At 54.5% G+C, this 14,338-nt stretch overlaps 5 protein-coding genes across 5 annotated transcripts; 2 read left to right on the forward strand and 3 right to left on the reverse strand.

Annotated features, from left to right (window-relative positions):
• Positions 1-644: 644 nt before the first annotated feature.
• Positions 645-2,937, reverse strand: BDP81DRAFT_366719 (PCI domain-containing protein). The gene is made up of 3 exons (XM_060586525.1): positions 2,529-2,937; positions 2,120-2,423; positions 645-2,042 (listed from the first exon to the last, which is right to left on the reverse strand). The coding sequence occupies exons 1-3, from the start codon at positions 2,882-2,884 to the stop codon at positions 1,077-1,079; spliced, it is 1,626 nt and encodes a 541-aa protein (XP_060449640.1). The 5' UTR covers positions 2,885-2,937; the 3' UTR covers positions 645-1,076.
• Positions 2,938-3,120: 183 nt separating this feature from the next.
• BDP81DRAFT_417911 (acetyl-CoA acetyltransferase) lies at positions 3,121-4,980 on the reverse strand. The gene is made up of 3 exons (XM_060589663.1): positions 4,689-4,980; positions 3,689-4,633; positions 3,121-3,637 (listed from the first exon to the last, which is right to left on the reverse strand). Exons 1-3 carry the CDS (start codon positions 4,827-4,829, stop codon positions 3,440-3,442), a joined length of 1,284 nt encoding a protein of 427 aa, XP_060449641.1. The 5' UTR covers positions 4,830-4,980; the 3' UTR covers positions 3,121-3,439.
• Positions 4,981-5,970: 990 nt separating this feature from the next.
• Positions 5,971-6,630, forward strand: BDP81DRAFT_457954 (ubiquitin-conjugating enzyme E2 2; the record flags this gene model as incomplete). The annotated part of the gene is made up of 4 exons (XM_060593349.1): positions 5,971-6,012; positions 6,071-6,135; positions 6,200-6,424; positions 6,507-6,630. 4 exons carry the CDS (start codon positions 5,971-5,973, stop codon positions 6,628-6,630), a joined length of 456 nt encoding a protein of 151 aa, XP_060449642.1.
• Positions 6,631-8,055: 1,425 nt separating this feature from the next.
• BDP81DRAFT_390345 (kinesin heavy chain) lies at positions 8,056-11,024 on the forward strand (the record flags this gene model as incomplete). Its single annotated transcript, XM_060587383.1, has 3 exons — positions 8,056-8,178; positions 8,248-10,670; positions 10,778-11,024. The coding sequence occupies 3 exons, from the start codon at positions 8,056-8,058 to the stop codon at positions 11,022-11,024; spliced, it is 2,793 nt and encodes a 930-aa protein (XP_060449643.1).
• A 1,049-nt stretch (positions 11,025-12,073) lies between these two features.
• On the reverse strand, positions 12,074-13,263 carry BDP81DRAFT_457956 (ubiquitin carrier protein; the record flags this gene model as incomplete). Its single annotated transcript, XM_060593350.1, has 2 exons — positions 12,074-13,030; positions 13,123-13,263. The coding sequence occupies 2 exons, from the start codon at positions 13,261-13,263 to the stop codon at positions 12,074-12,076; spliced, it is 1,098 nt and encodes a 365-aa protein (XP_060449644.1).
• Between the last annotated feature and the right edge of the window lie 1,075 nt (positions 13,264-14,338).

Here is a 14,338-nt window from a genome sequence, read left to right on the forward strand (position 1 = left end):
CCACTGAGGCCGCTGAGGCCAAAGGAACGTACCGCGGCTGCCTCCCGCGCACCCTTGTGGACGCTGGAAGAGCAGCTACCTATAAAATCCCCTCGACCCCACGCCCGATTTTCAGTCCTTTTTTTTCTTCTTTTCTCTTCTTCATCTGAGTGCAAGGGCTTTACGCGTATCAGTGAGGATTCGTCCGAGATCGTGTTTTTGCTAGTTGAAAACTATAACTATGACCACTCCTAGTTGGCTTCGGCCGGCTAGGGAATTTTTGAAACCCTTATTCTTCTCGATGGAGATTTGTTTTGCTTTCATTGCTTGCGGCCCCTTGTTTGGGTCGTGGTGAAGAAGGCTACTTGTGCTGTGTTGGAGTGACGACTACCTACCTCGGACGCAGACGCGGACGCTTGTTGGGTACTTTGGACTAGTTTCAAGTGATGATGTCGATGCCTGGCGGTGATTTTTAGACGATGTATCGTCAAATTCGTCTTCCACGGCGCTGCAAGGACTCGCTACATGCCCATCCATAGATAGATTTTAACATGATGATTTTGCCTGTCTAGACGGCAGCCATCTCCATCTCCATTGACATACCCTTCTTGCATTCCATGTTCCTGTCGGGTCAGAGTGATTGCCGACCTGGACATCGATGCTCTCCATCCTTTTTTTGCCTGCGTGGTTGATGGTGTTGATATTGATCTTGGCCTGCCGCCCCACCTCGGTCAAGACACCCTGATTGACGTGAAGACGAGGAGAAAGCGCTATCTGACATTGGCGATACCAGCCCCAGTAGACGGGAACTTCGCGCGGTGACCTAACACAAGTCCTCATCATTTACTGTTTGCGTAGAATTAGACCATCAGTTCCAGGATTTCACACCTTGCCCGACTGGTCAATTCCACGAGTGCGTCTTGAGCAGACCACACCGAAAATAATCTAGTCAACATGCGGGGCTTAGATGCGAATAGGGTATCATTTCTTCCTTTTCCATGAATCGGTAAGCTCCAGCATCTATATAGAAACCATGATTCTCCCCAAAAGCGCTTTCAAGCTCGCCACTTGAGATAGTCCTGCAATGATTGCTTCGCTCAACCCTTCACCCACCCAGGCACATGATCCAAGTCCAGGTCCTCTTCGTACTGCCTCTCCCGAATAGCCGTCCACGGCGTCGGCCACCCAGCCAACACGGGGCTCTTCTTCGTGGCGCCCATGACGGCGAACCTCCCCTGCGAATGCGCAATGAAGCCGTGCATGAAACCGAGCTGGATCAGCACCGATACGTTCATCTCCACGTCGTCCATCTCGACTGGGGAGTTGCCCCAGACCAGTCCCTCGTTGGGGCGCAGCTTCTTGGTTCCGCCGGGTGGCGGGACGAGCGTCGAGGCCGCGTCGTGGCTTACTGCTCTGAGGAAGGCGGGGGACGCTGTAGACGGTGCGAAGGAGGAGGGCGATTTGGAGGGGATGTAGCCTTCGAGTCGGTGCTGGAGGTACTGAGATGTCGCGTGGAGGTCTGCGAGGTCCATTGTTGCGGCGCGGCGGTTCGTGTTGGAGGGGTTGGCGTCGTCTTGGCCCGGGGCGTAGGTGAGGAGGAACGTCCTGCGGGAGAGGGAGCGCCATAGCAGAGGCCGGAGGCGGTGGGTGAGGACGAGGAGGAGACCCTTGTCGAAGAGGTACTTTTCGTGCTGGGCTAGCGTGTGTTGGAAGAGGACAAAGTCGCCCTTTCGGATCGCTTGGATCAGTGGTTGGTAAACGGGTACCAGCGAGGATGCTTCTGGACGAGAGAGCAGGAGCTGGGAGGGTAGACGGCCCAGCAAGAAGTTGCAGGGGACAAGGTAGCTGAGTACCAGGGCGCGATGAGATGTGAGGGGTGGTGGGATCTGAAGGTACGCTTCTTCGAGGCAGAGCGCCGCGCGGAGGAAGTGGCAGTTTGCGAGGTTGAAGCGGCCTAGGTAGTAGAGGAAGTTGACGCGCTGTGACGCTGGGTAGAATGATAGTGGTGGCGAGTTGGTGGAGATGTTTGTGAATATTTGTTTCGCTAGATGCGTTCTCCGGCACTGGGCATCAGTCCATCAGTCAACACGTTCGAGCCGTAGGCAAATTAGGGCACTAGGAATGGAGACAGAAGACGTACGGCGAAGAGAAGCTTTAGCACTAGGTTGGCAAACATGTAAACGCCAACCTTCTTGCCTTCCGGCTTGCTGTACCGCGCGCTGGAGCGGTCCGTTAGGCAGGTGGTAAAGATCTTTTGGATGATCTCCGCCGAAGATTCGGCAATCGACTTGCGGTCGTCGGCGTCGACGTTGCGGATGTTGCGCGTGAGGTCAGGACGCTTTGACAGCATCATTGTCAAACGCGAGAGAGACTCGCAGAGAGACATTGCCGTCTTGAGGAGCATGCCTCCATATGTAGGATGGGCAAAGGCGGTACTGCAGGAGCTATATGGGTGTTAGCCAACTGCTGCTTTCACTTTGAAAGGCACGTGTGAGGGCCACGAGGTCCGCGCCAGCATAGGTGATGAGGGATTCTCGTCGGTAACTCACTTCACCAGCCCGCTGAGCAGCGTATGCGCGCCCAAAAGGTCATCATAGTCGACGTCGCGCCAGAAGACCATGTAGTCCTTCATGAAAGTCACAAAGCCCGGCCACGGCGAGCCCTGGCCCTCGGGCACGTCGTCCTCTTCGGGGAGGCATTTCTCGATCGTGCTCTCAAGGGCTGTGCTGCTTGTTCCGTTGGCGCCATGCCGTGATGAGCGAAACTGCGTCCGTAGCTCATTCGCGAGGGCGTGATATTGCTGGTTTGCGTTGGGCTCAACGAGGAGCCAGTTCCGGAGCTCGTCAATGTTCTGAGCACGGACGAATGTGCGGATCTGGCTGAGGAATTGGATTAATAGGGACATCGTTGGCACGAAGTTTTGAGGCGCCGAAGATGAAGCTTCATGTGGGGAGGGGGGCGAGGCCGCGAATCGTGAAAATCGAGGCGAGGAAATCTTGCGGGTTGTGATGAAGGTGGAAGTCCAAGGTGTGAGAGCTCGAGCTCAGACGAGGTGAGGTGAGTTGAGGTGGATTCTTCGGTGTACGGAGAACAAGGGTACGTGCTCGGTGAGACGTTGGCACGGGGCTGGTCGGTGGTCACTTTTCTTAGCTTCAACATACTTTGTCCAGGGTAACATTTACTGATGATCTGCGTCAAGTTTTCTACGAAGTACATGGGATATTGTATTTCCAAAAGCATCCAAACATAATCTGCTTTTTTCAGTTGGCTCCTTCAATTTTTCACAGTTTTACGCCTTGTCATACAACGCGCCTCGAATCCCTTATGATCACCACAATCTGAGCGGAAAGTAGCTCCCAAGTTACGCATGAAGCTAAGCATCTTGTGCATGCCGCTTCCCCTTTCCATCCGGCCTAGACGCTGCCGGGAAGCCTATCCGCGACGACGAACACATGGCCAATCACACAGACTCGATGCGCTGCACGACGATTGCCGTGGCCGCGCCGCCTCCGTTGCAGATGGCCGCAACACCGTATTCGCCAGGCTTCAGCTGGTGCAGCAGAGTAACGATAATTCGTGATCCGGAGCTACCCAGAGCGTGGCCGAGGGAGATTGCTCCACCGAGAGGGTTGACTCGGGCACCCTCCAATCCGAGGATCTACGCCATGGCTGTCAGTCACGATTGATCAATTGTGGACGCTTCACATACCTTTTCGTTCGCCTTGATGACAGCGGCAAAAGCTTCGTTGAACTCCCACACGGCGACTTGGTCCTTGGTGATACCTGCCCTCTTAAGCGCGATGGGCACCGCCTTAGCTGGAGCGATGGGGAAGTCGATAGGATCAACCGCGGCGTCGGCCGAGCCGCAGATCTTTGCCAACACTCGAGAACCGGAACCGTATTTTTGCGCAATCTCCTTGCTGCCCAAAACAAGTGCACTGGCACCGTCGTTCAGCGTGGAGGAGTTGGCAGCGGTGACAGTGCCGGTGCCGTCGCGCACAAAGGCCGGCTTCAGAGTAGGTACCCTGTCGAACTTGACGTCGAGGTATCCCTCGTCAGACTCGATAACTGTGTCGCCCTTCCTTCCGGGTACGGTGACGGGAGCGATTTCCTCGGCAAAGGCGTTGGCTTTCCACGCAGCCTGGGCGCGCTTATAGGACTCGATAGCGTACTCGTCTTGCATCTCGCGAGAAATCTCGTACTTCTTAGCCGTGTTCTCGGCGCAGTTGCCCATGTGGAATTGATCGTAGACATCGGTCAAGCCGTCTTTGATCAGGCCGTCCTCCATCTTCACATGCCCGAACGGGGGCAAGCTAGAAGCGCGAGGCACATAGTACGGCACCCTCGTCATGTTCTCCATGCCACCAGCAATCTGCGCATCCGAGAGACCGAGCTGAATGTTTTGTGCAGCAAAAACGACAGCTTTCATGCCAGATGCGCAGACCTTGTTGATGGTGATCGCTTCCACGCTAGACGGGAGACCGGCAAAGATCGAGGCCTGGCGAGCCGGCGCCTGCCCAACGGATCCTTGTAGGACATTGCCCATGTACACGTCGGTGATCTTATCGACGGGGACTTTGGACTTTTCGAGAGCGGACTTGATGGCGACGGCGCCCAGCTTCGGCGCAGTTACACTCGTGTATGAGCCATTGAACTGGTGGCCGTGTTAGTTATGAGAGCTTCGTAGAAGCTTACGGAGTTGTTATTACCTTTGCTGTTGGTGTTCTTGAGGCACTAAGAATGTATGCGTCCCGAATCTCTTGCCGAAGCGCAGCTCGCGTGGAGAACTGACGAGAAGCCGCTTGCCTAGTGAATTGGCTCGGAAGCCTCGATGACTGCCTCATAAACATGGTGGTATATGTTACAATTGGTGTCCGGGGTTTCGCAGCAGAAATGCACAAAGTGATAGCGACTTGAGACGATCTTGCAGAAGGAAAAGGGAAGGAAGAAAAAACATAGGATGGTGGCTTAACAGTTTACTTCAGAGGGATGAAGCGAACATGTGGAAGGCGCGGGATGACAATACCCCAGGTTCTGCGGTCTTCCTCGGCTTAAGAGAGGGGGGTGTCTGAGAGGTACAAGGGTGGGGCCGAGCTTCCAAGTGAGGAGTGAGGTCACTTCCCCCAGGTCTTTGGGGGAACCGATCCCCCACCCCGGACCGTGGGAGTAGACCCAATTCCGCTCGGAAAGCTCGTCGGGCCAAAGGGGTGGAACCGGTTCCGGCTGTCTCTGCAACGATGTCACTCTTGCCTGCATTCTGGATGTCATTTAACCCCGGAATTTCGCGGCAAAGGTATGGATGATCGCCGTTATGGCGATGCTGCGGCGCAAATATAAAAGTTGAACGAGTCCAACTCCAAACTAAAATGCAGCCCGCCCATGTGGAAGAAAAGCTACACCTCGCTAGTTGCATGCGAGTTGATGCAACTAAGTATCTTTCAATACCTTTGACTGCCCTCAAGGTAAGGAACATACGACTGTCAGCAACATGACAATATAGCAAGTAGTAAACCAAAACCCTCCGAGTGTCTGTCAGAAGCAACTAATAAATGGTCCAACCTGAGGCTCAGACGGCGTCATGAAGAGAGGCTTGAGTCGTGACTGCCGCCGGCGTTTGTGTTGGAGGCCTTTGGGCCTTGAGTGCAGTTTTGTTATCGGGTGATTCGCGCTTGGTATCGCCTATCATGATTGGACCAAAATGTGAGACCCACCCATTGGCCCAAGCGGAAGGCGGTGGTGAAGGCGAGTGCTTCCCGCGCCATTCTTTCGGACTGTCGTCTGTGATCCATCCGGCCTTTCTACAACTCTCTCCATCACATATCGTTAGCGACGGAGATCCTCAGAATTTTCAGCTTGCTCGATACCCAGCGAGTATATCTGCAACGATCACCTACACTTTGAACCACCTCTCTGGTTCTCTTCCGTCCTTCATCGACGGCCGTTGCGATCCTCCGACCCCTCAGTCTTGGTAATCAGTCACCGTCCGCCACCATGTCTACCGCCGCCCGCCGTCGCTTGATGCGTGACTTCAAGGTTAGCTACGATCCTCGATATGCCGTTATTCTGTGTACGATCTTAACGCAATGAGTAGCGTATGCAGACTGATCCTCCCGCTGGCGTTTCTGCCTCGCCTGTCCCCGACAACGTCATGACCTGGTAGGCTTGGCCAAACTCCGAACCTGCCGGACGTGCCAACGGCGACTGACAAGGCATTCTCTAGGAACGCCGTGATTATTGGTCCCGCCGATACCCCATTCGAAGACGGCACTTTCAGACTCGTTATGCAGTTCGAGGAGCAATACCCCAACAAGCCCCCCGCGGTCAAGTTCATCAGCCAGATGTTCCACCCGAACGTCTACGCCACAGGAGAGCTTTGCTTGGATATCCTGCAGAACCGCTGGAGTCCCACGTATGACGTCGCGGCAGTGTTGACGAGCATTCAGAGGTGAGAGCTGTCCTATTCGGTGGATCCCGGATGCCACTCTACGAGGGACGGAGCTGTTTTTGGGGCTAACTTGCATCATTAGTTTGCTTAACGACCCAAACACGGGCTCCCCAGCGAACGTTGAAGCGTCGAACCTCTACAAGGACAACCGGAAGGAGTACACGAAGCGGGTTCGTGAGACGGTTGAGAAGAGCTGGGACGACTAAGTCGTCACGATTATCACGACGCATACATACGACTGTTATGAACGAGAATGTCCACGCCTTACTTCAGCAGGGTATGGCTCGTGTAGGAATAAGCTGCTGGGCTGCGAGGGGATGCTAGAGGGCCAAACGAGGGGCAGATTGACATGAGCTACGCCCAGGGCTGACCAGACATATGTCTTGATCTGCTTCGCATTAAGCAACTGGGGTACCCGATGAGGTGGGAGTGGGGGGATTGGGCGTTTCGGCTCGTGCTGTCCTCTCTAAGTGGCTTTTGGGGCGACCCCATGTTGCGATAGGCGTTTCGTGGACGTGCTTTGCTTTTCCTATCCGTTGGGTCACCCGTTGTCGGTGACGTTAGGTTCGTCTTCATCTGGCTTTACAGGGGAGTTCGTGGGAAGTGCATTTGGGACCTCATAAGTAGCGAAATACCAAATCTGTTGAACAACATGCGGCCCGTAGTTGTTTATTATGAATTCATTGGCGAAAGCGGAGCAGTCCACTATAACAAGACTCGCCCAAATGGCCATTCCCCAAAACCCAGTCCACTTGGTCAGCCGTGCAAAGTGCAAACTCTCGTCAGCAATCTCTGTCGCGTGCTCGGCCGGGTATTCCTCTAATTAGTGTGCAATGCACCGGGCCATCTGTTGTACCAACATGCCTGCCGTGATGGTCAGTGTGCTGTATCCGTCCATTCCAGCAGAGGAACAGGGGACTTTGCCCTTCTGGGACGGGGAGACCCCTCGGCTGTGCTTTGGGAAGGACGACGAGGTGGGGATGAAACGACCAGCGTGAAGTGTCCATGGCAGGATGGGATTGGTCTGTTTTTCTTGTCTCCATTCCCTCTACGAAGTACTGGAGGCCGGCGACCGGGAGGATGGGGCCTGAAGAGTACCTTAGCCTTAGGTAGTGACTTGTGACTCTGGGAACTGAAGGAACTGTGGGAAGGTACCCGTGGACCCTCCTTCCCCCCTCTGCACCTGCATTCTGTGCTTTGTCTTGCTACAATCAAATAATTCTACGCGATTTCTAGCGCGTCCCGTCATTTACATCTCAACCCCCCAAAAGGCCCCCCAAAACCCGTTTTCCGAACAATACAACCACTCATCTCCCTCTCCTCTCGCTTTCTGACCGACTGCCTTTCTGGCTGCTACTGCCGCTGGTTTGTGCTGTCGCTGTTCGTTTCTCCTTGCATCATCGCCCTGCAACACCTGCGATATGTCATTCTAGCAGCCTTTCCACATCCGCACACCGTCATTTCATCCCACCCGCCTTGTTTGTGTGTGTCCTTTCAACACAAACCCCCCCGTTGCCGAGCTGCGGCCGCCGAGCGCTTCGCAACCACACCCCCCTATCCTGCAGCATCTTGTCCCGATCGCAATCCCACGATATTGGCTTCGACCTCGCTTAGTCTGAAATACCGTCACCATGTCTGGCGCAAACAACAGTATCAAGGTCGTGGCCCGATTCCGTCCACAGAACAAAGTGGAACTGGCGTCGGGCGGCCAGCCCATCGTCTCCTTCAGCAGCGAGGAAACATGTACTCTCGACGTAAGTGCTTCTCCTACTCAGTGCTTGACGTTGCGCATGCGAGCACCCAGTTGACTCATATGCTTCTAGTCCAAGGAGGCCCAGGGCTCCTTCACCTTCGACCGTGTCTTCGACATGGAATGTAAGCAGTCCGATATTTTCGACTTTTCCATCCGATCGACTGTCGACGATATCCTCAACGGTTACAATGGAACCGTCTTCGCCTACGGCCAGACAGGTGCCGGAAAATCCTACACCATGATGGGTTCCAGCATCGACGACGAGGAAGGCCGAGGTATTATTCCCCGTATCATCGAACAGATCTTCGCCAGTATTATGTCTAGTCCCAGCACTATCGAGTACACGGTTCGAGTCAGTTATATGGAAATTTACATGGAGAGGATTCGCGATTTGCTTGCGCCCCAAAACGACAACCTTCCCGTTCACGAAGAAAAGAATCGCGGTGTCTACGTCAAGGGTCTTCTCGAGGTCTACGTCTCCAGCGTCCAGGAGGTGTACGAGGTTATGAGAAGAGGTGGAAACGCCCGAGCCGTTGCTGCAACCAACATGAACCAGGAATCTTCCCGTTCGCATTCCATCTTCGTCGTCACCATTACCCAAAAGAATGTCGAGACCGGATCGGCAAAGAGTGGTCAGCTTTTCTTGGTCGATTTGGCCGGTAGCGAAAAGGTTGGAAAGACAGGCGCCAGTGGTCAGACGCTGGAGGAAGCAAAGAAGATCAACAAGAGTTTGAGTGCTCTCGGAATGGTCATCAACGCCTTGACCGACGGCAGATCATCCCACGTCCCCTACCGCGATTCCAAGTTGACCCGTATCCTCCAAGAATCTCTGGGAGGTAACAGTCGGACAACCCTCATCATTAATTGCTCTCCCAGTAGTTACAACGACGCTGAAACCCTCGGCACCCTCCGATTCGGTACCCGTGCAAAGGCAATCAAGAACAAGGCCAAGATCAACGCCGAGCTAAGTCCCTCCGAACTCAAGGCCTTGCTCGGCAAGGCCAGAGGTCAAATCTCGACCTTCGAAACCTATCTCTCAAATTTGGAAGGCGAAGTTCAGCTCTGGCGTGCCGGAGAGGCCGTACCCAAGGACAGATGGGTGGCCCCCTTATCTGCAGATGGCGTAGCCGGGACCAAGGCCGAAGCAAAGGCGCCTCGCCCTTCAACACCATCTCGCCTGTTGCCCGACAGCAGATCCGAGACCCCAGCCATCTCAGAGCGGTCAGGAACACCAAGCTTACCCCTTGACAAAGATGAGCGCGACGAGTTCCTGCGCCGGGAGAACGAGCTACAGGATCAAATTGCCGAGAAGGAGTCTCAGTACAACGCGGCAGAAAAGTCTCTTCGGGAGACCAAGGAGGAGCTTGCCTACCTCAAGGAACACGATGCGAAGACTGGAAAGGAAAATGAGAAGCTGAACGGGGAGGTGAACGAGGTCAAGATGCAAATTGAGCGACTTACCTTTGAGGGCAAGGAGGCGCAGATCACCATGGATGCGCTCAAGGAGCAAAATGCCGAGCTAACTGCGGAGCTGGACGAGGTCAAGCAGCAGCTTCTCGACGTGAAGATGAGCGCCAAGGAAACAAGCGCCGTGCTGGATGAGAAGGAGAAGAAGAAGGCTGAGAAGATGGCCAAGATGATGGCTGGCTTCGACCTCGGCGCCGATGTGTTCAGCGACAACGAGAAGGCCATTTCAGAGGCTATTTCCCAACTGGAGGCCCTTCACGAAGTCAGCTCCACTGGTGAGGTTGTCAACCCCGATGAGCTTCAGGCTCTCAAGTCGCGCTTCGTCGAGATCCAAGGAATCGTAAGACAAGCCGAGCTATCCGTCTACAGCGCCTCCTCGAGCGAAGCCGATGCCCGGCGCAGAGCCGAGCTCGAAGACCGCCTCTCGGCTCTCCAGCAGGAGTACGAGGAGCTTCTGACTCGCAACCTCGGGGAGAACGATGTTGAGGAGATCAAGGCTCGCCTGGAGAGTGCCTACTCTAACAAGCAAACCACCTCCATGGAGCTTGTGGATGAGCTGAAGGCTGAGATTGCGCAGAAGGCCGCCGAGAACTCAAAGATGAAGACCCTTATCGAGGATCTCCAACAGAGAGTCAAGGCTGGTACCGCCGCGCCCATGGCGAACGGCAAGTCGATTCAGCAGCAGATTGCCGAGTTCGATATCATGAAGAAGAGCCTCATGCGCGATCTTCAGAACCGTTGCGAGCGTGTGGTTGAGCTTGAAATCTCGCTTGACGAGACTAGAGAGCAGTATAACAATGTGCTTCGGTCATCCAACAACAGGGCCCAACAGAAGAAGATGGCCTTCCTGGAGAGGAACCTCGAGCAGCTTACTCAGGTTCAGCGCCAGCTGGTCGAGCAGAACTCGGCGCTCAAGAAGGAGGTGGCCATTGCTGAGCGTAAACTCATTGCTCGTAACGAGCGCATCCAGAGCCTGGAGAGCCTGCTACAGGATAGCCAGGAGAAGATGGCTTCTGCGAACCACAAGTACGGCCCCCCTTGCGATCCACATTTCTGCCTGTCCCTCGATCCCTCAATCCCAATGTTCCCCTCTGTTCTGTGCCGTGCCATTGCTAACGATTTGTGCTCTGCAGGTTTGAGGTTCAACTTGCTGCTGTCAAGGAGAGACTGGAGGCCGCCAAGGCCGGCAGCACTCGCGGCCTGAACTCTCCATCACTGGGTGGCTTCAGCTTCTCTGGCGCCGGCAGCCGCATCGCCAAGCCCCTCCGCGGTGGCGGTGCTGATAACCAGGGACCTTCCATCCCCGTTATCAACAGCATCCAGCAGAACGAGGGCAGTACTGGCAAGAGAAGCAGTTGGTTCTTCTCCCAGAAGTCCTAAGTTGCGCGACACATGCCCTGGTTTACCCTTGATCCTTTGGGGTCCCTTACGTCGGGATACCGTCCAGGGAGATACACCCTCACCCTTCGAATAGACACACGACAAAGTACAAGTTAGATCACAGCTTGGTGCGGACTAGACCGCTATACCCCCCGCTGTGTTGACCCTGGCGGCGGCACTACTCCCTTGCTCTTTAGAGAGGTCTTTCTTTTACCTTTTTTCTTGGTCAGTATACTGGATGAGAAGAAGATGATGAACCTGGCAAAGATTCACATGCAAGCTCGAGCATAAATTACGGAAATGGCAAAGGAGAGGTTTTTTCCTCTCCTGTGATGTTGAATTCTTTTTTCTTCCTCCTTTTCTTTTGTTTGGGCAGGGTTCTGCATTGCTCTTGGATTCTGGCTTGTCAAGCACGTTTCTGGGCGGTCTTTTGTCTTGTTTTTTCTTCTGGTCAAAGGGAAGATTTGGGTGGCAGTGAATTGTGTAGAGGTGTGGGGGGAGGGGTTGAAGGGAATGAAGAGATCCATATCATGCGTGTGTGGGTGGGTGGACGACAAACACAAGACGGCCACAAACACACATGATGGATGAGAAGAACGGATTAGCTGACGAGGCAACACTTTGCCTTTTTTTGCTGCCGCTACTGCATTGTCTGGGGAGTTGGTATTGTTCACGAAAGGACCTCACTACTTATGAAACCCAAGACATTTGACGGTTTAATGACACTAGAAAGAAAGACTTTGCTTCTCACTCACGTTCCGTTGATAATGGTGATGGCCATGGTGATTCAAGTGATTCCAATGTTCAATTTCTGTTCTCTGTTTTATTTGGGGTATGGAGTTGTGACAAGAAGACATGAAGCAGCTACTACTATCCAGCTAGAGACGATTTGGAGCGTGGTAATGCTAATTCAAGTACAACCTAGGAGTCTTGTCCGCTTTCTTCCCATCAACGGATTTTTGCGAGCCGTGAGGGGATAACCGATTATAATTGCAATAGCCTGAGAGTTGAGACGTGGCGTTTGTAGATGTCAGATGCAAACCAAACATTTATTTGGCGAGCTTGCTGAAGACAATGATCTCGGGAATGACAACAGCGGCCATGAGCGCGAAAGTGGCAAAGGAGACGGCAAAGATCTTGACGTAGAGAATGACCAGGCGCTTCCAGGCGTTGCGGGAGAATCCGCTCCAGGCGTCGTCCATAGTAGCATAGCCCTTACCTCCGACGACGCGGGGCTCGACCTTGCCCTCGAAGGAGCGGTCAAAGGGGATGATGGTGTTGGCCTCCTCGGGGATGAGGGAGGCCTGGACGCGGACGAGGACGATGTGGGCGGGGATGACGATGATGATCTGGAAGGAGATGCTGATGAGGGTGATGACGATGCTCTTCCAGGCGTCGGAGCTCTGGGGCTGGGAGACGACCGAGTTGGGCTTGCCGAACTCGAAGTTGGGGAGGTCGAGGCCGAGGGCCCAGCCGACGGCGATGGGGACCCAGATGGCGACCTGCTGGGTGAGCCAGTAGGCGGCGACGGGCTTCGCGGTGGCGTCAAAGGTGCGCTTGAATGGCGGGAGGCGCTTCCAGAAGTACTCAGGGCTCGGAGGGGTGATGACGATGTGGACCCAGACGGTGGAGAGCTGGACGAGGGCCAGGGCGGAGAGGAGGGTCGCGAGGGAGGCGAGGATATTGGGGAGGAAGGAGGAGAAGATGCCATAGAGGAAGTCCGTGGCGAGGGCCTGGACGAGGTAGACGCCGATGCCGCGGAAGTTTGCGCGCCAGCCGCCGTAGGTAGTCAGGAGGCGGTTGATGGAGCGGATGGAGAAGGTGACCGGAGGCCGTCCCACTACCGTCACCTTTGTCTGGGAAACGGGGCCGTCGGGGCGAACCTCGGGGCCGGCGGAGGGGATGGCGCCTTCATCTTCGGCGAGGTTGACGGGGTCGTACGCGGGCGGGTTCTCGTCCTCGACGATAGTGAAGATGGGGTAGACCTGGTGGAGAGTGTAGGTCGTCTAGAGGGTGCGCGTGTTAGTGGGAAAGGGTTCATGATACGTATGAAGGGCCTGACTGAAGGTGGCCTCGATGGGAAGGAGACAAGGCTTACCCAGAGGATGACGGGGAGGAAGACGATGAAGTCGGCGAGGAAGAGCCAAAAGGTCCAGCCGGGAAGCTCGGGTTCGCGAGGAGACTCTTCGACGGCCCTCTTATAGACGGCGTCGGCAAAGTGCTGCAGCCGCGTGTACATGTTTGCGGGGTGTTTGGTTCCCAAAAATCAAAATTACGATGATATTGCTGAGAAAGGTATGACTGTTGGGGTTCGGAAGTTCTTTTAGATGAATGAGAAAGAAAGAGTCGTCGGGAAATGGAGGGGTGTCAGACGTTAAAAGGGAAACGAACTGTAGGCGGCGATTCACTTGAACATGTCACTGGTCACTGCGCAGGTGGCGCTGTAGACGCAGCGGCAGCTTTTCGCCAGGCAGCAGGCTGGCACAGCCACTCTCTGTGCCCCCTCCCCCCTTCGACCCACTAGATCCTTCCACATTGAACATTTCGCCTCCCCAGCAGCCAACGGGATGGGCGGTAACGTGGAACGGAGCAATGACGATGCGCCGCGCCATACGACTTCTTACTCTCGGACAAGCGACTGGGCTACATGGTTTCCGTGCCGCTGGCGTGCATGCTTGCTTACCCGCGATGTCTACAACTTCACGCCGGCTCCCACTTTTATACTTAGGTAGGTTGCTTCTTCCAATCCATTCGCTGAGATCAGGTATGTGTAGGTGCCCGGCCAGAGTTGACTTTTATTTACGAGGCTGTCGACTTTGAAAATATACCACGCTTTGCATCGCCTTATTTCGTGACGGCTCTGTTCGCCATTTGGTCTTTTGGGATAGGAGGTGCATGAAACTTCGCATCTGCCTTTTCCTTTCTCTAGCGCCAACTTGTACGGCCCCCGTGTCTGTCTATGCATGATCAACATCAGATTCGTTCGTCGGTTTCGAAAAAGTCTCTATGCCATCCGGGATATCGGACGATCTCCCAAATCGTTTTCAAGGCCGTAATAAATAGCGGCGCATGTTCTTGAAGCTTATTCGGTCATGAGACGCCAGACCTCGACATATCCGAAAGGATTCGGACATTTGTTTTGGGGGTCCTCTAATGGCGACGCTGGCCCTCGTTAGCAGTATCTTTGTTCATTAGGTACGTCTACAGCCAGTTGATCAAACGTTGAGCCACGCCCGCTCGGTGTTTGTTGGACTTTTTGGCCTCCATGCTCAAGAAGACTACATCACAGTTCGAGTACAATCATCCAGAGCCGC

This window comes from Colletotrichum phormii (assembly GCF_030913505.1).
Source record: "Colletotrichum phormii strain CBS 102054 chromosome Unknown BDP81scaffold_3, whole genome shotgun sequence".
In the NCBI taxonomy this organism is placed as follows: domain Eukaryota; kingdom Fungi; phylum Ascomycota; class Sordariomycetes; order Glomerellales; family Glomerellaceae; genus Colletotrichum; species Colletotrichum phormii.